Here is a 25,946-nt window from a genome sequence, read left to right as displayed (position 1 = left end):
CATACACACACACACACACACACTCTCTGAGTCTGAGAAGGTAAGAAAGAGAGACTCCTTTCTTTGTATTGTGGCATTCATTTTGAAATGAGATCGCCTTTTGGGCATTCTATTAGTTTTGTTCTTGTCATATTTAAAGAATTTGCTCATTATTTGCATGTGAAATGTATTGTTATTAGTATGTCTATTTGAGAGAGAGAGAGCGCGCGAGAGAGAAAAAGCATGTCTTGAAAGGGTGTATAGTCTAGCTGAGCAGCCAGTGGTGGGGATTATGTTATTGTTTAAAAAAAAAAAAATCAAAGCAACTTTTACACAGTGCTGAAGAAGACAATTATAAGTTGTTCAGGACGATTGATACTGTTTGCTTTTTTTGTGTGTGTGATAAAAAACGTCCACCATTGGCCTCCCCCGCCGGACTATACCAAATGTCAAAAGTACTAATTGGTGTACTTAAAACACTCTTTTTACTAAATTCATTCTTTGAATGATCTTGTTGGATTTCTTTAAGCTTGTATCTGTACATGGTTTTGAGCAGTTAATTTCATCCTTGTGATAGTAATGATTTTGCTTTTAAACTCACCAAAATGTGGTGATAAAATTAGAAAGTGTAAAACACACACACACACCATACACACACACATGTGACACACACACACACATCATACACACACACTCACCCCTAAAACAGAGAAGTAAGGCGTGTGACTTCAAAATCAAATCAGGTAGGTCTCATGACTGGTTCAGAAGTCAATATTTCCTGTACCTAAATAGACTTTCTTCCAGTCATAATTCCCTTACAAAAAGAAAATGGTCTTATAAACCCTAGCCATGTAGATTGACACTGCATGCACCTGTTAGTGGATATTATTTATAATGACTGTGTTGTTAGTGGATATTATTTATAATGACTTTGGTGGAATTGTGTGATAACTGTGTTGTACCTAGCATAATGCTGTGTCTTTGATGTTGCATATTTCTCATTTTGCTGCAGGATAGGAATGCATATTGCTCACGGTCATCTTCTTTAAAAAAAAAAAAACCACCTTTAGATTGTCCTTTAGTGTCATCAGAACCATATGTAAATGACCACATATTCTTTTTGTTTACAAGTGTTTCGTTGTTTTTTGACGACCCAGTGTATTTGTTGAGTGTGTGTGTTTGTGTGTGAAGCAGAGGGGGTTGTTTTTTTGGGGTATTTTTGTAATTTTTATTCTTTCAAATTTTTTTTTTTTTTTAATCTAATATTTTGTTACTATTTTTTTTGCTGTCCTCGCTTCCATTCCCTGTCTGGGCTTGCTCTCACACGGCCCCTCTCATCTTTCACAGCTTGCTTGATCTATCCCAGACGGTTAACCTGCCGTCAGACTTGCCCATGTTACAGTCACACTCCACGGAGGCATGTACGTCTCCTGCATTAGATTAGATCACACAAGTTAACAGCTGCCTTCTTTTTCACCATGCCTTTTTCCATGTTCCTCAGCCTGCTGGGTCTTAAGTCAGCGTTGTTGTTGTCTGTCCTGAAAGATTAGATCCATTAAAGTTTCCGTTACTGTGCATGAGTAGTGTTTTTCCTGTTTTTGCTATTTACTGTGTGTGTGTGTGTGTGTGTGTGTGTTATCCTGAATAATGCCCACAGCCATAATCCAATACTGATATACAAAAAAATACACACATACAAGAGGAGCAATGAAGCAAAAAATTTATAGAAACACAAACACGCATTTTCACACAGACCATAAACATATGAAATCCACTCATTTCATTCGCCTTCTGTGTATACAAGTAATGACAAAAGACTCAATCACTTGGATTTCACTGAATATATAATTATATAAAACCACAGTTTTGCTCACTGCACTGCTAGTAATTTCAGTAAAATGGAGATTTAAGACTGATGGTTATTATGATCGGCAAACTAACTGTCAAATGACACATTCCACCCAAACCGTTTGTTTACATATATATATATATATATATACATATTAAGTTCTTATAAGAGAACCAAGATCTGCATTATAGTACGTATACAAAAATAATAATAATAATATAAAATATTAATAATAGTAATATTACGTAAGCATTTAGAGCGCTTACTTCCCTTTGTTGATCAGATCTCTAAACAGCACTCTGCCTCATTTGAAAGATTTTTTTAATAATAATGATAATAATAATAATTGTTTGTTTGTTTGTTTATTTGTTGCTTAACGTCCAGCCGACTACGCAGAGCCATATCAGGACGAGGAAGGGGGGGATGAAGGGGGCCACTTGTCAAGCGATTCCTGTTTACAAATGCACTAACCCATTACTTGTGTCCCAGCAGGCTTTAGTAAAACTAAATTAATACCTACTGGAAGATTACCAGTTTCCAGTATGTTAAAATAGGCTTAACCTATCTACTGCTGGACTTACATCAGAACACTAACAGATTAAACTATACATGAATCGCGAGACAAGCGGCAAGAGAAGAGATTTTTGGAAAAAATACAGGTGAATGAGCAAGAAGGCAGAAAAAAGAAAAGAATTCATGAAGAAAAAGAGAGCATGACAGGAAAGAGGAACCAAAAATCTACCTAACAGCAAACTAGAAAGCTCCTGCGGTTCCAAAAACAGGAGGGGCCTTTAATTTCATAACCGCAGTGCCCCACCTGCGGGAATAATAATAATAATAAAATGTTCTTTAATATATAGCACTATTTACCGCCAGACATTCTAATGTCATGCTTTACAAAATGGGCATTAAAGTTCAACATTTCACACATCAAAATGTCAGGCAAATTACACATCACTGATTATACAATTGATCTAAAACAGACCAAAGTTTAACACAGGCTTTAGGGCAACAAATTAAACAGCGAACATACAAGCATACTCTGTGAGACGTCACAAGCACTTTTAAACTCATTACACAAAAACTTATCGCATTCACAACTAGAATAAACGTACCATCTTGTATGATCTGATAAATGTTTAAAGCAAATATCTCAATCAAAATTCAAAGACTGAAGATTTTGATGATTCTGACCAAAAAATACAGTTCTAAAAATGCCACAGTGTCAAATATAAAACAGAAAATACCCAACATCACATAAATATGAAACAAGCTTCAGCATATAGCTGCGTGTATGTTCATTAATACCTTAATCATTTTCTTTTCAACAAAAACATAAAGGAGGAGAGTATTATCATCCACGATGCTGACTGATAAACAAGCTTTGAAAATCAGGTAGTCTTCAAATGCAGACACTGAGGCTGTATTTGTGACATAATGCCCTTTTAATGTTGAAAAGTTTGTTTGTTTGTTTGTTTATTTGTTGCTTAACGTCCAGCCGACTACGTAGAGCCATATCAGGACGAGGAAGGGGGGGATGAAGGGGGCCACTTGTCAAGCGATTCCTGTTTACAAATGCACTAACCCATTACTTGTGTCCCAGCAGGCTTTAGTAAAACTAAATTAATACCTACTGGAAGATTACCAGTTTCCAGTATGTTAAAATAGGCTTAACCTATCTACTGCTGGGCTTACATCAGAACACTAACAGATTAAACTATACATGAATCGTGAAACAAGCGGCAAGAAAAGAGATTTTTGGAAAAAATACAGGTGAATGAGCAAGAAGGCAGAAAAAAGAAAAGAATTCATGAAGAAAAAGAGAGCATGACAGGAAAGAGGAACCAAAAATCTACCTAACAGCAAACTAGAAAGCTCCTGCGGTTCCAAAAACAGGAGGGGCCTTTAATTTCATAACCGCAGTGCCCCACTGCGGGATGTTGAAAAGTTGAAATCACAACCTGATCAATAATAATGATATCTTGGCAACATCCAGACACAAAGTACTGTAAGTACAAGAAACAATATGTGACCCTCCACCACGGAATGAGTCGCATGTTACCATGCGCGGTTCTGCACTAGGCTTAATATAAGTCCGGGGGGTGTCTGGTAACAGTGTGAGGGTCACCTTAGTCAGAGGCTTATAACTCTTTTTTGTTGCTCTTTTCTAAAACGGGTTTTACCACTGGATAGAGCAGAAAAAAACTCTTTAGGAAAATGTAAAAATAAGAAAATCATGCAAAGGTGACATGCGACTCATTCCGTGGTGGAGGGTCACATATAAGCAACAACATCACTACAGGGACCTCGTGTAAACTGCGAGACAAAAGGAAACCATTTATACAGTGTTCACTGGAGTGAGACATAACAGCTAGTCCTGAGTCAGTGAAGCATACAGTGGAACCACCTTTTTACAACCTTCAAAAATCTAAGAAAAGCAGGTCTTGAAAGGGAGGGAGTCTAAAAATGGGGGTCAATTTACACAGGCTCTGATCGGAACATCTGTGAAAGGGAGGGAGTCTTAAAATGGAGGTCAATTTACACAGACTCTGATCGGAACATCTGTGAAAGGAGGGAGTCTTAAGATGGAGGTCAATTTACACAGGCTCTGATCGGAACATCTGTGAAAGGAGGGAGTCTTAAAATGGACGTCAATTTACACAGGCTCTGATCGGAACATCTGTGAAAGGAGGGAGTCTTAAGATGGAGGTCAATTTACACAGACTCTGATCGGAACATCTGTGAAAGGAGGGAGTCTTAAGATGGAGGTCAATTTACACAGACTCTGATCGGAACATCTGTGAAAGGAGGGAGTCTTAAGATGGAGGTCAATTTACACAGACTCTGACCGGAACATCTGTGAAAGGAGGGAGTCATAAAATGGAGGTCAATTTACACAGACTCTGACCGGAACATCTGTGAAAGGAGGGAGTCTTAAAATGGAGGTCAATTTACACAGGCTCTGATCGGAACATCTGTGAAAGGAGGGAGTCTTAAAATGGAGGTCAATTTACACAGACTCTGATCGGAACATCTGTGAAAGGAGGGAGTCTTAAAATGGAGGTCAATTTACACAGACTCTGATCGGAACATCTGTGAAAGGAGGGAGTCTTAAGATGGAGGTCAATTTACACAGGCTCTGATCGGAACATCTGTGAAAGGAGGGAGTCTTAAAATGGAGGTCAATTTACACAGACTCTGATCGGAACATCTGTGAAAGGAGGGAGTCTTAAGATGGAGGTCAATTTACACAGGCTCTGATCGGAACATCTGTGAAAGGAGGGAGTCTTAAAATGGAGGTCAATTTACACAGGCTCTGATCGGAACATCTGTGAAAGGGAGGGAGTCTTAAGATGGAGGTCAATTTACACAGACTCTGATCAGAACATCTGTGAAAGGAGGGAGTCTTAAGATGGAGGTCAATTTACACAGACTCTGATCGGAACATCTGTGAAAGGGAGGGAGTCTTAAGATGGAGGTCAATTTACACAGACTCTGATCGGAACATCTGTGAAAGGAGGGAGTCTTAAAATGGAGGTCAATTTACACAGACTCTGATCGGAACATCTGTGAAAGGGAGGGAGTGTTAAAATGGAGGTCAATTTACAGGCTCTGATCGGAACATCTGTGAAAGGAGGGAGTCTTAAGATGGAGGTCAATTTACACAGGCTCTGATCGGAACATCTGTGAAAGGAGGGAGTCTTAAGATGGAGGTCAATTTACACAGGCTCTGATCGGAACATCTGTGAAAGGAGGGAGTCTTAAGATGGAGGTCAATTTACACAGACTCTGATCGGAACATCTGTGAAAGGAGGGAGTCTTAAGATGGAGGTCAATTTACACAGGCTCTGATCGGAACATCTGTGAAAGGAGGGAGTCTTAAGATGGAGGTCAATTTACACAGACTCTGATCGGAACATCTGTGAAAGGAGGGAGTCTTAAGATGGAGGTCAATTTACACAGGCTCTGATCGGAACATCTGTGAAAGGAGGGAGTCTTAAGATGGAGGTCAATTTACACAGGCTCTGATCGGAACATCTGTGAAAGGAGGGAGTCTTAAGATGGAGGTCAATTTACACAGGCTCTGATCGGAACATCTGTGAAAGGAGGGAGTCTTAAGATGGAGGTCAATTTACACAGACTCTGATCGGAACATCTGTGAAAGGAGGGAGTCTTAAGATGGACGTCAATTTACACAGACTCTGATCGGAACATCTGTGAAAGGAGGGAGGGTCTTTAAAAGGAGGAAGTTTTGCATTATGTGGTCCTAATAGGGGGGTTCCACTGTATGGGGGGTTCCACTGTATAGTTCTAAACAACAAATCAACGTTGTCACGCAATTTTGGAGTAACTCAGTTTAGACAGCTTTTCAGCGGAAGGCCAAAACTGATTATTTTTATGATGAAATAATGTTTATATTTGTACCTGGTATGGATAAAAAGATAAAAGAATGTTAAATCATGCATTGTTCATTGCATTTTTCAGAATATTTCTCATCTTTCTTTCTGTATTTGGTGTTTAACGTCGTTTTCAACCACGAAGGTTATATCGCGACGAGGGAAAGGGGGGAGATGGGATAGGGGAAAGGGGGGGGAGATGGGATAGAGCCACTTGTTAAGTGTTTCTTGTTCACAAAAGCACTAATCAAAAAATTGCTCCAGGGGCTTGCAACGTAGTACAATATATGACCTTACTCCCGGGAGAATGCAAGTTTCCAGTACAAAGGACTTAACATTTCTTACATACTGCTTGACTAAAATCTTTACAAACATTGACTATATTCTATACAAGAACCACTTAACAAGGGTAAAAGGAGAAACAGAATCCGTTAGTCGCCTCATACGACATGCGGGGTGCAGAGAAATAAGGATGTGGAAAAGAAGACTTTTGGTAAGTGAAATAAAGGTGATGGATCCAGTCAGGTAGAAATAAGACAACAAGAAAAGAATTGGAAAACTGCAGGGAATAGTAGGGAGAGTTTTCTTGGAAGGAAATATAGGTGAAAGGACTGGTAAGGCAGAAATAAGACAAAAGAAGAGAAGAAACAGAACCGTTAGTCGCCTCTTACGACATGCTGGGTAGCATCGGGTAAATTCTTTCTAGTCCCAACCAATATGGGACTCCCCCTAACCCGCGGGGGGGAATATTTCTCATGGAGAAGGATTTACTTAGTCTTAATTAAGCAAACAAACATCAAAATCACTAAGAATCAAGTTACGTACGCCAAATTCCAGGATGACGACGAAATGCTTCAAGTTCCATTTCTTCTCATCCTCACCACCGTAGACCTGTCAAGGCTTTTACAAGTGATATGAGCATCCTTTGACTTAAAGACACACCTTCAAGCTGAGTATCATAAACACAATAGTACATGTACTAATGTGATTGTCACATCTGCTAAAAACGTCAGTGCGGCAATTGGCAAGAGACAACCATTAAAATTGAACGACATGGTTTTGACTATAATCACTCAAAAATTGACATGCAATGCAAATATAAGAGAAAACGGTTCTTAGTCAAGAATGATTGGCGAAAGATTCAGCTCAAAAACTTTTGTACACAAAGTTAATTCCCAATGAATACTGTCAGATAAAAATAATGACAGCAGCATGCCTAAAGTGATAAAGAACACAAATAAAAACACAAACAAACACCAAATATGTGACCCTCCACCACAAAATGAGTCGCATGTCACCTCGCGCGGTTCTGCGCTATGCTTAATATAAGTCCGGGGAGTGTCTGGTAACAGTGTGTGGGTCATCTTAGTCACAGGCTTATAACTCAAACAGTGTTCGCTCTTTTCTAAAACGGTTTTCACCACTGGATAGAGCATAAAAAACTTTTTATGAAAATGTAAAAATATGAAAATCATGCAAAGGTGACATGCGACTCATTCCGTGGTGGAGGGTCACATATACCGTGCGTCACAGCCTACATTCCCTTAAGGCCAGCTTCCAAGGTAAAAAATGACATTTTTTAACATGTTTTGTTATTTGGGTTGTTTGCGGTGTTAAATACCTAAACCACCCAACTATCACGCTATGCGATAGTTTTGGTGCAAAAAATAACCTAAATATTTGAATTTTAATTAAATGTGCATCAGGGGGGGGTGTAAAATAATGCCTTGTGGCGGCTCATTAAATATTCATAAACTTTGAAAGTACATTAATTTCTTCGGTTTGGAATGTAGCAGACGATTCATTCAAAGACCATGCCACTGTGCTCAGCGAAACCGAATCTACAAGCTTGATTCGACAGCCGAACTCGGTAGAAAGACATATTTTCATTGAAAAAAAAAATTAATTAGGCATTCTCATCTGACTCATGCACAACATAGTCATATTAAAGTTATCTTAAACTTCAAACTCGTTTTTCTCGAAAACACGTTTTACACACATACTGTCACTATTTTCCACACATCCAAAAAGCTATTTGATGAAATCAAATAAAATTTTGTGTGCTGCATAATTGATGACAAAGGCACATTTTGCTATTTTATTGGAACATTAGATCAAATTTAAACATCACTATGAGAGTCACATAAAAGTCCTAATTTCAGGACATCAACAACAACAAAATCTCCAAAATACACTCTTGTAAATATAGCACACTTTTTAGTGCTCAATTTGTGATAAGTGTGTACAATTTCATGTCTGTATCTGTCTTGCATGAAGAGTTATTTGTGTAATGATTATCATACATGTTCATCATGTTTTCTTTTATATTTAGTTATGGTGTTTTTTTTTAGATATCAAAACTTTCTATTACACTTACTTAACTGAATTATGTCTGAGCGCTCAGACACACTTGAAGAATATATGAGCCAAAAATGGGAAAGATCAGCAGTGTTTCTGAAATGCTATGGCAGAAAGATTTGAACACGTTTTTTGTCATTTTTTACCTGGGAAGCTGGCCTTAAAACTACAGCCATGCCCGTACAACAGTAATATCAAGTTTTAATTTAAATGGCAATTAAGTTATCAACAACTGTAAGTTAAATGCAAAGGAAATATTGGTATAAGTTTACCCAGTTCGACACAGATACAATAATCAAAACAAAAATGCTTTGATAAATTAGACTATGATGTGTCATTTTATTTTTGGTTGGTACGCTCTGTGTCAGTCAGTGAGTGAGTGAGTGTGCGTGTGTGTGTGTGTGAATGTGTGAACAGGTGCTCCATCTATTCCGAAGCACTCTGCAATACTGTATATCAAAACAAAACACTTCTTTATCTAGTCCAGAAAGATACAAATTGCTGAACTATTGTTTTTCTATAGACAGGATATTTGGACCATTCATATTTTTAACCTCGGACCAACTGCAGACGTATTGTCTTCTGAGTCTGGGAGCAACACTGAAGTAAAACTAACAACAGACCTGCCAACCATTGTGAAGCCTCAAGTGTAGCAATCTAGAATGTTGGGAATTTTCAGCGTAGCAAATGGTGTTAAAGTGTAGCATTTTCTAAAAATGTTCCCACATTCGCATTTATGCCATCTTGCACATAAAGACTGTCATGAGAATGCAGGAACATAAAATGCCAATTGGAGAGTATTTTCAGTGTAGACAATATTTTATTACCCATTTTCTGACCACTATAAGGAATGGGAAGCAGAAAAGAGTACCAGACTCACACAAAAAGGGGAACTGTTGCATGCTTGTGCATGATTATTTGTTTCAGAGTAGCAATCTCTAAGCTTGGCGTAGCAGTGTAGGCAGGTTTCATGGTATTAGGCCATTTTGATAGTCTCAGATTTGCTTAGTCTTTTAAATCCATATCTGTGAGAATCTGCTGTATGTGTTGTATTAACATGCAAACTAGTTGTTGTTTAAATACTTTTTTGAAAATAAAAGTTGAAATTTTTTATAATGTGTTTATTTATGTGCGTGTGAATGGTGGCGATCGTCAAAATACGGACGGATGAATTTACTTTTGCCACAGCATCACTAAACAAAGAACTAAATTCCAACACACACATGCACAAGTATCAATGCTGTGGTGGTTGAGAGTGCCAGAACACATTGAAATGATTGTTTTTCAACAACAATCGATATCCATAACACAAATTCTAACTTATACTAGCTCCGCAAAAAAAAATGTATGGGGATTCGGATCTGTCCGTCCGCATAGCGATATCAAGAGCATCGAAACTAATTGTGATTTCACAGGACAAAAACACAAGTTTACCTAATTTTGTATACTGTAAATACAAGTTTGTGCACCCTTGAAGTGAGTTATAATGTTGCCGAGGTCAATTTGCCCTTGATCGAGGCACGGTGACCCGAGTTTCAAAGTTGCGATCCTGTCCGTCTAAACAATGTAACGATCGCCACATTTTTCTTTTCATTCAAAAACTAACCGTTTGGGGAGGAAGTGACCTCACGTTGTTTTACGTTGACGCTCGCGCTCGACAGAAAAAGACCGCAACAGTTTTTCAGTTAAAAAAATCGCAAAGTAATTACATTTTCTGAGGTTTTCTAGTGTCCGTCTAGTAACAATCGCCACTCTAGCGATCGCCACTGAGTGTTAAAGTCACATTTAACTCCATTTTCGACTGTTTTAAGAAACTATTTTGACGCTCAATCGTCACGTTTCAGTGTCGAAACACGTACTGTGCATTTGCAATCAGCCGGTGTGTCCAAACTGAAATGCGAGTGATGCCTCGATTTGTGGCGATCGCTCACGTGGTTGACGGACAGAAATACCTTCTTAGGGGGTAGGGGAACAGTTACTCCTCCATACAATAATGGTGTTTACAAATGATTGCAAACTTGTCTCTTTATAAACTGTTCAGACATGTCTTCTCTTCAATAATTTTCAGTTTTGCTCGGTTTGTTAATCAGGAGCACCCTGCAGTAAATGTTTCATCTGTGACAATGCTCGAAATGTTGACGTAATTCCAATGCCCATATCCTTCTCTTGTTACCTCATCTAGCCAAAACCATTGAAGATAGAAAGACATTTATTGAACAAACTAGATGCACAACACCAGTCTTAACACGTTTTGGTCTTACATGTATATGAAAATATTGATGGCCATGGAATGGTTTGAAAAAAAAGACGGTTTTTTCCTTCAAAACGGTCTAGGTCTGCCGGAAGTCGTATTTTTTCAAACCATTCATTTGAGAATCAATATTTTGATGTACATACAAGAACAAAACTTGTTAAGAATGATGTGGGGCATATTTTTTGTTCAATAAATGTCTTTCTATCTTCAACGGTTTTGGCTATATGAGCTATATGCATGCATAGGATGACCGTATTGCTTTTTTTTGCGTTTTCAGGGTATGCCGCTTTGCGCCTGGTTTTTAGATATAAATAAGGACCAGGACTATAAAAAATTTTACTGTTTTTAGTTGTAACAAACTCACTTTGTTGGAAAAACATGTCCTTTGAATTGTGTGCCAACATTTATTTTGTAGAATTTGAGTGTGTAAATAGTAAATTGCTGAACACAATACTGTGAAACCTGCCTGTAGCAATTGCTCTTAAAGTGTAGCAGTTATGGCAGCTCTGATTAAACACAGTATAATGGCATACAAACAATCTTATGAAATCAGGCCATCATTACAGATTTCAAAGGGGACTGCAGTGTGTACAAGGGTGCATCTACGTTTAAATAAAATGTTAGTAAAACTGATATACACAATGCAAATAAATATGAGCAAATATTACGTAAGAGTGCGCATTATATAAAAATGTATGACTGAACATTGGATTTCCGTTCTCTGAGCCATGTGACGCCAGAGGCCGACAAAACTTCATATTTAGGCGGCCAGCCGAGACTACACAATAGTGCATGTTTGTGTGCGTTCAATCATGGAAACTAAAAGGAATTCTAATCAGAATCAATTGATACATAAATGTTATTTGTATTTTTGACTAAAATATGACATTTTACACAGATCTCGACAGTCATTGGTCACCTCGACTGCTAGCGCGCTCTCGGAGGAATACTCAGACTATCTCGATCTGTGTAAAATGTCATATTTTGGTCAAAAATACAAATAACGTATAATATCTCTGCTGCAATCCAAAGCAGATAATGTGCTTGCGTTCATTTATTTTTTTTTTTCATTTTCATTACTTTATTGTCCCATCGCTGGGAAATTCGGGTCGCTTCTTCCCAGTGGAAAGCTAGCAGCAACGGAGTCGCGCTACCCAGGTGTCTGCGTGTTTAGGTGTATTCAGCCACCTGCACTTATGGCAGAATGACCAAGGTCTTTTACGTGCCATTGTGATGACACGGGGGTGGGACATGGCTTCCGTCTCTGGGTCTGCACATAAAGTTGACCCGTGTCCGTCCCGGCCCGAATTCGAACCTGCGACCTTTCGATCACAAGTCCAGTGCTCTACCAAATGTTGGAAGAACAAGAGGCGAAGCCTTCAAGGCTCACGTAAGAAATCGACAAACAGTAACACAAACTCAATCACTCCGTCACACATACACACACAGTAAGCATAGGTGACACGGTGCAAGAGTGCGAGACAGACACCAGATCTGTCTGTCTGTAGCCTACTTACGGGGACACGACTGCCAGATGGCCAGATCGACACTGCGCTTTCGACAGCGCTTCCTCGCGCAGACACTGGAAACACGCTGTGCAGATTAACCTGTAGGAAATCTCCTTTGGCATCTTCTTTATCTATTTTTCTGGAGCTACGAAACCGAACAATGTGAAATCGTCTTCTCCGAATCGGTGAACTGCAGCTCGGTGATAACTGTTTCTATACCACAATCCTTCACGCGATCTGACCTAACCTTGACCCCTGACCTGGTCTACATACCACACACGACACAAACCAGTCACCTGTTTTTACCCCCCCAAAACCCCCCACCACCCGTTTTCTTTGGATACACACTTTAACTACATACGTGCCAACGAAATGTTGATCATTGCTTCAATACTTTGAAGCTGTTGCTTGAATAATAACCAGGTAAAATTAGTATTTCGGTGTTCAGTCAAATGTTAAAGTTTCTACCACAGACATACATACATACGCACGCACGCACAGACAGACAAAAGTTAGCATCGCATAGGCTACACTTACGTGAGCCAAAAATGGTAAGTTTGTGGAACTTACGTTTATGTTATATGTCGGTTTGTCCATTCAATAAGTACCATTTTTTCTTTTTAAATCTCTAGAGCCCCTAAAACAATATGTGTGCTGAAAATGTTAGCCGACAAAACTGACAGACAAACAGAGTTAGTACAGAAACTGTATACTGCTTAGAGATTACATAGACCTCAGGGAACCCCTGTTTTGCACTTGGAGTATTCTCAAACAAACAGTATTTTCAGAAAAATGAGCGTACTCCACACAGCATTTGGACATCCATTTTTCAAAAATGCTTCACAAGCATTCGTCGCACGTTTAATTAAGATTTCCAATACATTTAAAACAAATGCTTCTTTCTACGTTTACTGACAAAAACTGTAATAACGTGTCAAAGCACTGGATCAGCTTCAGGATGCGCTTGTGAAGAAAAGTAGTCTAGGAATATTTTTCGCCGTGTTTCTTTTCCACCGACCGTACTGATCGTATTCCAGACAATCATTCGTACAAAATACGATAAAATCTATGGATTCCCAGGTCTGAATTTCATTCTATGTTTAGCGGGTACATGTGGTGTTTTACGGCAAGAGGTTGGCGTCCACACAACCATATATATCCTGCCACGTGTGTAGCATTGAGCCGACTTCTAGGGTGTGCATTTTGGGTATCTGTGTGTTTCTAAGTCCCTAGACTTTCGCTGGAAACTCAGGATCTTTGGTATTTGTGCACACATTTGGACATGAGGGTGGCCGGTACGATCCCATGACCGCTTAGAGTCTGCACTAAACATTAGCTAATTGACTCAGGAAAGTACAGACGATCCCCAGCCATACCTGAGTTCGAACCCATGCCAAACTGGTTTCGAAGCCAGCCCGCTACCAACTGCAGACCTCACTGACTTGCCCCTTGGTTTTTCCCCTTCTGTCAAATGAATATGGTTTAGATGTACATAGAACATGGGTGGAAGCCGAAAATATTGCGGCCGGGGTCCAGGGGCCACCAAGGCTCCGGCGGGGTGCGGGGGCAGTGCCCTTGCTGGGGTGCTAGGGGGGCAGCGCCCCCCGAGCCGAAAATGAATGTTAGCATTTTAGGGAGGGTTTAGGTGGCCCTTCCTGACTTTAAATTTTAGAACAAACAAGCTTTTTGGAGATGCATAATATATACATCTTGTAAACTTGAAGGTTTTTGTAACTGACCAGCTGAAAATTCATTTTAGCATTTCATGAGGGGGCTATTTGAGCCTCTGCTGGCTTTAAAACTGATAACAGCAAACAAACAACAACAAATAGGGGGGGGGGGGGGGGGGGGGGATGCACAAAATCAAGAACCTCTATACTTGAAGATGTTTGGTTGTATCACTCTTGCTAGGGGGTCTACAAAAACAAGTGGTAAACACATTTCAAGAGGTTTTTTTAGAAGCCCCGATACAGTCAAGGGAAAACCAGTGCCTGGCCTGTCTAAAGACCCCTCCGCGAGAGGGATTTTGCAGCAAGCAAGAGTGAAGATAAAGAGGGAAAAATTTTCTCTGCGCGCGAGCCAGCAAGCAGGATGTCTCAGGACTGTATAAGCTTAAACAAAATCTTAAAATTGGAGATGCACAAAAGTAAAAAAATCTTGTTAACTTTAAGGTATTTGTAACTAACCAGCTGAAAGTGAATTTTTAGCAATTCACGAGTTGCTATTTGAGCCTCTCCTGGCTTTAAAACTGAAAACAGCACACAATTTTTTTAATTTTTTGGGGGGAGGGGGGGGAGGCGATGAATGCACAAAATCAAAACCTCTATACTTGAAGGTGTTTGGTTGCATCACTCTTGCTAGGGGGGTCTACAAAAACAAGTGGTAAACAAATTTCAAGAAGGGTTTTAGAAGCGGCTTAAACAAAAACTTAAAATTGGAGATGCACATAATTAACAATTTTTGTAAACTTGAAGGTATTTGATTTTATCACCTAGTTTTGTCTTTGTTTAAAACAAATGTTTACTGCATTAAAGGAAAATCGCCATGCAAACAAAGCAAACAGATAATAACAGTCACCTCCCTTGTACTACACATTTTTACTTGTAGCTTATGATTTTATCACTGCAGGTGGTATATTCTCAAATAATTGTTGAACCATAGCTTGAACCAAATGAGAAACAAGTTTCAAGTCAGTTTGTTTCAATTAAACACCTTCAAAAGGGCTAACTGCTCAGGTTATAAAAGAAGAAGGTTTAGACAAAAACAGAAACCGCCCTTGCTAATTCTATACATAGTCTTCTGATGCTGCTTTTCAATTCATCATTTCAGGAGTTATATTCAAACATTATTGTTGAATCATAGCTTGAATTAAAAGAGAAATATGTTTAAATTAAGAGTGTTTCACTTGCAAACTTACTAAAGGACTCAATGTATCAGAAGGTAAATACCACTGGTTCACAGATCAGGAATGCAATTTTTTTTTCTCCAAACACCACTGAAGGTCTCTGAATCCCTGCAAGAGGGGTATATAAAGTTGTGGGTGAGCAGAGTTTTCAAATAGATAGCAACTAAGATGCCACATTCGCCAGGATGACATGTCATTGCTGGTCCCCCCATGTCACTGGTGAAAGGTAGTTGACCTGTTCACAGAACAGAGTGTAAACAGCAGCTGCCAGGGATTAACAAAAAAAGGTATAAAAAAAAAAAAATGCCATTCTTCCTGGGACGGAAATCTGTCAGAAATCCCACCCCTGCATAGAAGCACTTACAAAAGACTTTTTAATTTAAATTGATAGTGGTCAACTATTTAACCTTTTTTGGGGTAACAGAAATGATAAATTCATGTCTTCTTGGAACAGCCCTGCTTTCCTGCTGAAGACGAACTTTCCACGGAGTCCTTTGACCCAATTTCTTCCAAAGGTTTCTTCTTGCAGCCGCAGGATTTCGGTGGTACATGGGAGTGGAAGCCTGTCAGTTTCTTCAGCTGTCGACTCAGGGTGGCAATCTCGTCCAGGAGGAAGGTTCCGCTCAACCGACTCTGTTCTTTTTGTGACAGCGCTTGGAGCACAAAGCCTAACGTTCCCGACAACGCGGAGACCGAGTAGGGCCAGGTGAAGAGAAAGATTGTCACAAAATGACTCAGACACAGAGTCGGCGTCATGTCGCAACACACAGACGTTCCACCCGGCCCCCCCTTCACTTCCTCGGCCTCGCCTCTCCTGGCGAAGATGTTCTCCAGTGTGTTCAGATCATCAGGCGGAAGTTTCAGAACCTCCACACTGACGGATTTAAACAAGGCAGTCTCCGCCAGCTCTGCGAGAAGCTCCTCAACGACGCACTTAACGCTGCAGGCGCTGGAACAGCTGATGTGTTCCTGTGTGCTGAGCACGTGGGTCTTCATGCCCAGCGTCCTCGACATCTCCACCAAACCATGCAGCGTCTGCCTCACCATACTCATGTCTCCCGCCTCCATTTTCTCTACGGGGGAGGATAGTAGCTGTGTCCAGGTGGAAAGAAAACGCTGGCAGTGTTCCGAGACCTCTGGGTCGGCATTGACGCTGAGCTGCTCAGCGATCTTGAAGAGGAGCAAGGACTTGCTTTGTTTGGCCGGCCACACCTGGATGTAGCCCCGAGGAAGGCCTGCACAGACAACAACAGTGAAAGATTCTGAACCCTCAAGTTATAATGTATCCAATGTTCTTTTAAAACTTCTATGCTTAGGCTAGCAACATACCCACAGGATCCCCCACAATGCAGCAGTGAAATGACAGTGGAAGCCTACTTGTAAGACTCCCATTTCAAGACTCCCTCCTTTTTAAGACCTTGTTTTCTCAGACTTTCTGTTCATAACCTCTGTACAATTACCCCCATTTTAAGACTCCCTCCTTTTTAAGACCTTGTTTTCTCGGACTTTCTGTTCACAACCTCTGTACAATTACCCCCATTTTAAGACTCCCTCCTTTTTAAGACCTTGTTTTCTCGGACTTTCTGTTCACAACCTCTGTACAATTACCCCCATTTTAAGACTCCCTCCTTTTTAAGACCTTGTTTTCTCGGACTTTCTGTTCACAACCTCTGTACAATTACCCCCATTTTAAGACTCCCTCCTTGTTAAGACCTTGTTTTCTCGAACTTTCTGTTCATAACCTCTGTACAATTACCCCCATTTTAAGACTCCCTCCTTTTTAAGACCCGATTTTCTCAGATTTTTGGAGGTCTTAAAAAGGGGGTTCCACTGTTCCTGTGTCCTACCTCAAAGAGGCTTCAGGAAGCTTGACATTCTGAGATCAGACCATTTTGTTTCATCTCAGAAAATGACAGTTACTCTGCAGGGTGACTGTTTTTTAACATCTGAGTGAGTTCATGCAGCCTCCCAGAAAAAAGTCCATTCTCATGGGTCTTAGTTTCAAAAAGTATTACTGTGATTCTGCCTCGTACAAAAGAAACATTTACTCCAATGCAAGCTACAAGAGATCATGACTAATCTAAATATGCTGTGGTTCAGCAAGCCTACTTCTGTGCCAGATATGTCAGCCATTTGACTGGAAAAATAAATGACAGGACTGCATGCAAAAAGTTTCAGAACAAAGAATGATTGTCCATGAAGTGAGAGAACAGCTGTGTTGTGACACTATACCCGTGGATTGATCGAGAGCCTTCATGGACTCGAACAGGAGGGACAGGGGGATCCAGTGAGGGGGGTACTTGAAGCGCGCAGTGTCCAGTATCAACACCAGATCTTTGTCCGGGTGGTAGCCCGACACAGGCGCAAAGTGTCCATCCCCCGTCTGCCCGAGCACCCGCCGAGAGTAGGAGCATATCAAAAAGGTATCCTCCTTGAGAGTTATTTCCTTCACAAGATTCCTGAAATCGTCCTCGTTGCTGGACTGGTCGACGCGGAAGGGCTGCGTGTCCAGGTAGTTGCAGTCGGCCAGACAGCTGAACTCGTCAAAGGTGATCCCCTGTTCACGCACCAGCTGTGTAGGGATGCAGCAGTCCAGCATGTCTTCGTGATACCACTTCCATGGGCCTGGTCAAAAAGAATAAGGATAGGGATAAGGATAATGATGAGGATAAGAATATGAACAAGACACTGCAGGTGAGAAGAACAACAACAAGATAACAATGAACAAGAGGCGAAGCCTTCAAGGCTCACGTAAAAAATCGACAAACAGTAACACAAACTCAATCACACCGTCACACATACACACACACACATACACACACACACACACACACACACACACACACACACACACACACAGAAAGAGCATAGGTGAAACTGTGCAAGAAAGCGAGACACTAGATCTAGATCTGTCTGTCTGCATGTAGCCTACTAACAGGACACGACTGCCAACTAGTCTTGGCGCGCTCAAAATAATAATGACCGAGACTTTCAGTACTTCCTTCGCGTGACGTCTAACCCTCTTACGTCATAATGTGACGTCAATGTAATGTGACGTCTTCAAATGTTAGAGTTTCTACCACAGACATACACACACACGCACGCACAAACACACACACACACACACGCACAAACGCACAGACAGACAAAGTTATGATCGCATAGGCTACACTTACGTGAGCCAAAAATGTACTCACCCGTACCTGAAACACACGTGATCGTCGAAAGCGGTCAGTGTTTTTCTTGTTCCTCACATGTTTCTGGTACTGGTGAGTACATTTTCATTGTCATCTTGTTGTTGATAAGGATGAAGATAAAATTTCAAATGAGGTTACCCTCATCGAGTCATGGAAATTGGGGCTGCTTTCTCGCTGGGGCAAGCGAGCTGCCCTACATTATACCGCGTTACCCATTTTTGTTCCTTTTCCTGCATGCGTGTGTTCATATCATGTTTCCAACCCCTGATCGAGACTTTGCTGTGAAATTGGGTTCTTTATCGTGCTCATGCATGCACACTGGGGTGTTCGGCCACCGAGGAGAGTCTGCACGAAGTTGACTCTGGTAAATAAATCCCTCGCCGAACATGGGGGGTCGAACCCGTGCCGATAGCGACAACGGGTTTTGAAGCCAGAGCCGCTACCCACTGAGCTATTTCCCCTCCCCAATGTCACGTTTTATACTGAAGTATTGTAAGCAGACAAACCAGAGTGACTGTAATCCATGTTCCCAGCTCCAAATTGTTATAAACGTTGTTGTTGTTTCTTGTTTAGAGAACCCAGGGGGTCATATATATGAGACCATGGTGCATATGTTACAGATATTTTGGTTGGACTGGTATGCCATACCAGAGCCTATTCGGCCTTTAAACAGAAAAGACATAATGTACATTACATAAAAACAGGGAACATTTCCATTAAAATCATAATAACCTCTTCACACACCTAAGAACACTAACCAAGTACTTTAGGCATCAGGAATTAACTTGAAGCTGGTAAAATTGATATTTGAGGTAGCCTTCTTAATATCATGAGGATCAATACACTTCACATAAAAAGCTAACTACTACTTGAGCATGGGACCCCACAGGAGTGGATGTGTGAGGAGGCTAACGAGAAGAAGAAGACTACTGCTCGTAAAAATGTACTTTCCTTTTTGTCAATTCTGCAAAAAAACATAGTGCTAAGGTTATACCCCCATGCCACACAACCGTTCTAGGTCCCGTTCCCGTACCAACCAAGTAACGGTACGGGCACGGGAGGGATCCGCAATGGAACGTAAATGATCGTTAACGGAACTGCTTTGAACGGTAGGGTCGGTAGGGACGGTTGAGTTTGGGCTGCAGGTTCAAAATTCTAGCCGTTCCCCTTCCGATCAGAATGAACGGTAATGGAACCTTAACCCATCGGTAATGGAATGCTTGGATCGTTAAAGGAACTTAAAACAACGGTAACGCAACGGTAGCGCTCTCACACACCGAGTTGTCATACCCACATTCCACACATCCGTTCTAGCTTCCGTTCCCAGCCGTCCTGGAGACGGTTGCCACTATGGTCAGGCGCTGCTCAAAGATGCCAAAAACGGCCGTTTGCGCAGCGTTCCATTGTTGTGGCAGCCGTCCTTGGGAACGGGACCTAGAACGGTTGTGTGGAATGGGGGTATTAGCACACCCACCTTTCCACACTCGGCCCGGGTCGATCTCGAGGGCGTTGAGCACCATGACGAGGGTGGCCAGACCGCAGTACGCTGGCTCGTCTTGAGTTCTGAACTGTGCCGCCAGGCGGAAATAGCACGCCATGTGATCTGGAGACACAACACCACACTTTAATTGATGGTTCAAGAGCCGGAACAATCATGAGAATTAAGCAACACCAATCATAAGACTCTGTCTGTATACACGTTTCTCTTCTTATTCACTTTCTCTGTCAACTCCTTTTGTTGTTTTTGCCGAAGAAGACAGTCGAAACAGGTCTCTTTTTTTTCTGTGTACCTGATTGTATCTGTTGAGTACATTTTCTTTGTTACAAAATTGTAGCTTGTACCACTCAAAACACATAGAAAACCACTTTCTGGTGAAGTTATGACTAAGTCAAATCTTCGTTTTGACATTAAGTTCTCATAAGTGCACAATTTGAAAAAATAATATGAATAAGCTAAAGCAACACCTTTTGTATCACTAAAACATGCCTACTATTTGTTATTAATTATTAAATATATATGGTAAAGCTCAGACCGTAATGTCTATGCTAGGCTAATGTCTATGCGTAAAACAGAGAGAGTACTGTCATGAACGTATAGAAATGTGAAACGATCAATCATTTTGACTGGTTCTGATTCTTGGTCAGTCCCTGCTTGCATTCCGTTTACTGCCCCGGGTATTTTAACTTCCAGTATTGAACTATTTTATTCTAACCTTTATTATTATATATAATACTGTTATACATATTATTGTTACAATACTGTACTTCATACCTGACAGTAAAGCCTCCTTGAATATCTCCTTTCCTTCATCAGAGGCAAAGGCGATGCAGGATTGCGGCAGAGGACGTCGATACAGCACCATGGGAACAGAAACTCTGTTCACCGTCACAGACTTGAAATGATCAAGGGGCCTTAAAGCGGACGTGCCACTGTCTGCCTCAGGTTTCTCCTCACTGTTTGGCGAGACGGGTCTGACAGAGTTCCTCTTGTTGTTGGAATTGTTCAGTCCACCAGGATCACCAAGGCTCTGCTTCTTAACACTGGCCATGGTTGCCAGGAAATGTTGGCTTCTCTCTGCAAAATGTATTGCAAAATACTGATTTGATTTGCAGAATAATACAGTTTACTGTTTAGAGTGACTACCCCAACGTGAGAACTGCAAAGAATCTGACCGACTCCCACAAACCTGTTATCACTGCAGCCGAGACGCAAACTTCCCGGTATCAGGGCTCCCCAAACTGTGACTGACTGACTATTCGGGTTTAACGTCCTCTTAGACCAACTGGTCTATATTGGGACAGGTATTGGTAATACGCTGAAGATAATGGTGTGATACTTTGATTCGAACAAGCCCGCTGTGGCTGTCTTCTTCGACACACCAGCATTGGGTTTGTCTCGTCAAAGTATCGAAATACGATCATGATAATCGGAGACGAGAGCAGGGTTCATACAGACACCTGACAGTGAAATTCAAGGAGTATTCAAGGAGTTTTCAAGGAGTATTTCCGGTATCCCAGCTCCACCATGGCAGGCTCCAGAGAATCAATCAGGGTGGTTGCATAAGCATGTCCAAGAAATTTGGAAGCGTAGTATTCCGTTTGGACTTGCTGCCCGTTCCAGCAACGAACAAAAATGTCAAGTTGCTTCATTTTGCTGAAAAACTTTAATATTAAATTTTTTTTTTCCCTGCACTTCAGAATTCAAGGAGGTTCAAGGAGGCTAAACACAAGAATGACCATTTTCTCCAAATTCAAGGAGATTCAAGGTCCTTGAAAAGGGGGGTTGAAAATTCAAGGGGATTCAAGGAGATTCAAGGAGCGTATGAACCCTGGAGAGATAATGCATGCGTGTCTTCGTGTTTTCCAAGCCCTGAGACTTTCGCTGTGAACGTGGGATCTTTTTCGTGCGCATGTGTGCACACGGGGGTGTTCGGACACCGAAGAGAGTCTGCACAAAGTTGACTCCGAGAAATAAATCTCTCGCCAAACGTGGGGATCGAACCCACGCTGATAGCGACCAACTGGCTACAAAGCCAGCGCGCTACCAACTGAGCTACGTCCCCGCCCAAACCCCCAAACTGTGCGTCCCTGCTAGCTAGTACGTGTACTGTACACTGCATGGAGGTCAATAAAACAAACCAGAAATTCTTGGAGGAAGTCCCCTAAGTCAGTAATGTTTTTAGACTGCAATCGTCTGCGAATGCAGGGCCTAGTGCTACTGCTACAGCTAGCACCATGTGACCAATGCCACTTTGAACTGATGAACAGCAGGGAAAAGAAGGCGAAAGCCCATGCATGCAGATCTAGCAGGCAGGTCAGCTAAGTTAAATGATCTATTATTCTATAGAGCACTGCTTGGTCACTGGCCCACACTTCACTGGTTTTCAAACTCAAAGGTGAGAAAATGTTCTGCTTGATCTGTACCGACCCAAATTTACAGGTTCATCGATCTATCTAACCCATTATGACCTATTAATGCTTTCACTACTGATTAATAATGTTATGAACGGTTCAGACTGTCAGAGAACTTTAAAAAGTTGTATAACAAGCGCAGTTAATCATTTAGTTAATATTCATACCAGCAGTCAACTCTCTTAATTCTTTCTCTCTATTAGTATTACACACACACAATTGTCAATGAAATTATTATGATATATGATGTGGATGTCAATGTGCTTTTGTATGTATGTATGTATGTGGGTGTTATTCACTTATTGTTTTACTAATATTAATTGTGATTTTATTTTATTCATTTATTTATTTTTAATCTAATTATTCATTAATATTTGAACTGTCAACTGCTTTTGTAAAAAAAAAAAAAAGTAATGACACCGGTACCTGACCCTATTCTGGGATGCGGAAGGTAAAGGCAGTGACAATCTCATTCTGGGTCAGTGGGTCATATGAAACGAGGACAAACGTTTAGGCCTATGGCCTTCACGGCCTACTGCATTTGTCCCCAATAAACTAAACTAAACTAAACTTATAATTAAGGCGGTGGAGTTGAGGATGGTAGAGAAGAGAGAAAAAGGAATTTAAAAACATAAATATAGGCAGCGCTGTAGGAATTTAACATGCTCTGTTGACTGACAGCAACATTTGACCTATCCATAGACCTATCTAAATATAGGTCCCTGACCTATCTTACTCTGCCAAGAATACTAGTTACAATGAATACTATGAATACATGTATACACAAGTTACTTGTACTAAAAGAAAAAATACCGTATCAATTCTCATGAAAACGAGTGTGTTCTCTTACCTTTAATCGTCAAAGCTCTCCCAGTACCACTCAGGAGAACTCTGGTAGAACAGAAAATGAGTCTGTTCATAGAATATCTACCCTGATTTCTAAAGTATGTCCAGATAGAGTAAAGTGAGTAAGAAGTCAGAGCCAAACCAAACCCGGAAGCTACGTGTGCAGAGAGATGTGAGAGTGACGCCCCTTCAATCGTAGGTTTCCTGATGGCTGCAGGGCCGGACCAAATGAGTTGTAAGGGGGGGGTTCCTCCTTTTTTGGGGGGGCAAATCAGCGAAGTGGTGAAGCCACAATGCTCCCCCGGAAAATTTTTGAAAAACGGTTAAAATCTGTGCAATCTGGTGCATTCTGGGCCTTGTTTTGAGGGTTAAGAGCAGCATTGTTTTGGTGCTAAAACTAGTAAAAAAAACAAACACTCAAAGCAAGGTACATGCTTTTTCCAGGGGTGGGGTTCCGGAACCCCTGGAACCCCCCCCCCCCCCCCCCCCCCCCCCCTGGGTCCGGCCCTGGGCTGTGAGGCAAGGACGACTACAAGAACTGTGTGTAGTAGTCCTTGCTGTGAGGTAAAGCCGGCGCGTCACGAACTGAAAACTCTGCTGAAGAATCCCTTTCAATGCGGTCAATGCGCATGCGCCAATCTTGGACTTTGAAAATGTGATCCTTTGACCGAACGAACCATGGATAAGGATTAGGGTTAGGATTAGGATTTGGAATCAGGAACCGACAAGGAATAAGATGAAAGTGTTTTTAAATTGATTTCGACAATTTAATTTTGATAATAAATTTTATATATTTAATTTTCAGAGCTTGTTTTTAATCCAAATATAACATATTTATATGTTTTTGGAATCAGAAAATGATGGAGAATAAGATGAACGTAAATTTGGATCGTTTTATAAATTTTTATTTTTTTTTACAATTTTCAGATTTTTAATGACCAAAGTCATTAATTAATTTTTAAGCCACCAAGCTGAAATGCAATACCGAAGTCCGGGCTTCGTCGAAGATTACTTGACCAAAATTTCAACCAATTTGGTTGACAAATGAGGGCGTGACAGTGCCGCCTCAACTTTCACGAAAAGCCGGATATGACGTCATCAAAGACATTTATCAAAAAAATGAAAAAAACGTTCGGGGATTTCATACCCAGGAACTCTCATGTCAATCATCTTATTCTCCATCATTTTCTGATTCCAAAAACATATAAATATGTTATATTTAGATTAAAAACAAGCTCTGAAAATTAAATATATAAAAATTATTATCAAAATTAAATTGTCGAAATCAATTTAAAAACACTTTCATCTTATTCCTTGTCGGTTCCTGATTCCAAAAACATATAGATAGGATATGTTTGGATTAAAAACAGGCTCAGAAAGTTAAAACAAAGAGAGGTACAGAAAAGCGTGCTATCCTTCTTAGCGCAACTACTACCCCGCTCTTCTTGTCAATTTCACTGCCTTTGCCATGAGCGGTGGACTGACGATGCTACGAGTATACGGTCTTGCTGAAAATGGCATTGCGTTCAGTTTCATTCTGTGAGTTCGACAGCTACTTGACTAAATGTTGTATTTTCGCCTTACGCGACTTGCTTTACATTTAGTCAAGTTTTGACTAAATGTTTTAACATAGAGGGGGAATCGAGACGAGGGTCGTGGTGTATGTGTGTGTGTGTGTGTGTGTCTGTCTGTCTGTCTGTGTCTATCTGTTTGTCTGTGTGTGTGTGTGTAGAGCGATTCAGACTAAACTACTGGACCGATCTTTATGAAATTTGACATGAAAGTTCCTGGGAATGATATCCCCGCACGTTTTTTTAAATTTTTTATAAATGTCTTTGATGACGTCATATCCGGCGTTTTGTAAACGTTGAGGCGGCACTGTCACACCCTCATTACATTTAGTCAAGTTTTGAAATACAACATTTTAGTCAAGTAGCTGTCGAACTCACAGAATGAAACTGAACGCAATGCAACGCAGCAAGACCGTATACTCGTAGCATCGTCAGTCCACCGCTCATGGCAAAGGCAGTGAAATTGACAAGAAGAGCGGGGTAGTAGTTGCGCTGAGAAGGATAGCACGCTTTTCTGTACCTCTCTTCGTTTTAACTTTCTGAGCGTGTTTTCAATCCAAACATATCATATCTATATGTTTTTGGAATCAGGAACCGACAAGAAATAAGATGAAAGTGTTTTTAAATGGATTTCGAAAATTTGATTTTGATCATAATTTTTATATTTTTAATTTTCAGAGCTTGTTTTTAATCCAAATATAACATATTTATATGTTTTTGGAATCAGAAAATGATGGAGAATAAGATGAACGTAATTTTGGATCGTTTTATAAAAAAAATATTTTTTTTACAATTTTCAGATTTTTAATGACCAAAGTCATTAATTAATTTTTAAGCCACCAAGCTGAAATGCAATACCGAAGTCCGGGCTTCGTCGGAGATTACTTGACCAAACTTTCAACCAATTTGGTTGAAAAATGAGAGCGTGACAGTGCCGCCTCAACTTTCACGAAAAGCCGGATATGACGTCATCAAAGACATGTATCAAAAAAATGAAAAAAACGTCTGAGGATATCATACCCAGGAACTCTCATGTCAAATTTCATAAAGATCGGTCCAGTAGTTTAGTCTGAATCGCTCTACACACACACACAGACAGACAGACACACATACACCACGACCCTCGTCTCGATTCCCCCCTCTATGTTAAAACATTTAGTCAAAACTTGA

At 40.6% G+C, this 25,946-nt stretch overlaps 1 protein-coding gene across 1 annotated transcript; it reads right to left on the bottom strand.

The window, feature by feature from the left end:
• Positions 1-1,032: 1,032 nt before the first annotated feature.
• Positions 1,033-23,358, bottom strand: LOC138963094 (uncharacterized). Its single transcript, XM_070335117.1, has 5 exons — positions 23,210-23,358; positions 20,720-21,022; positions 19,922-20,050; positions 17,483-17,875; positions 1,033-16,485 (listed from the first exon to the last, which is right to left on the bottom strand). Exons 1-5 carry the CDS (start codon positions 23,277-23,279, stop codon positions 15,686-15,688), a joined length of 1,695 nt encoding a protein of 564 aa, XP_070191218.1. The 5' UTR covers positions 23,280-23,358; the 3' UTR covers positions 1,033-15,685.
• Positions 23,359-25,946: the final 2,588 nt, after the last annotated feature.

Source organism: Littorina saxatilis, linkage group LG3 (assembly GCF_037325665.1).
Source record: "Littorina saxatilis isolate snail1 linkage group LG3, US_GU_Lsax_2.0, whole genome shotgun sequence".
Taxonomy (NCBI): Eukaryota; Metazoa; Mollusca; class Gastropoda; order Littorinimorpha; family Littorinidae; genus Littorina; species Littorina saxatilis.
This window is presented reverse-complemented; position numbering and strand designations above follow the sequence as displayed.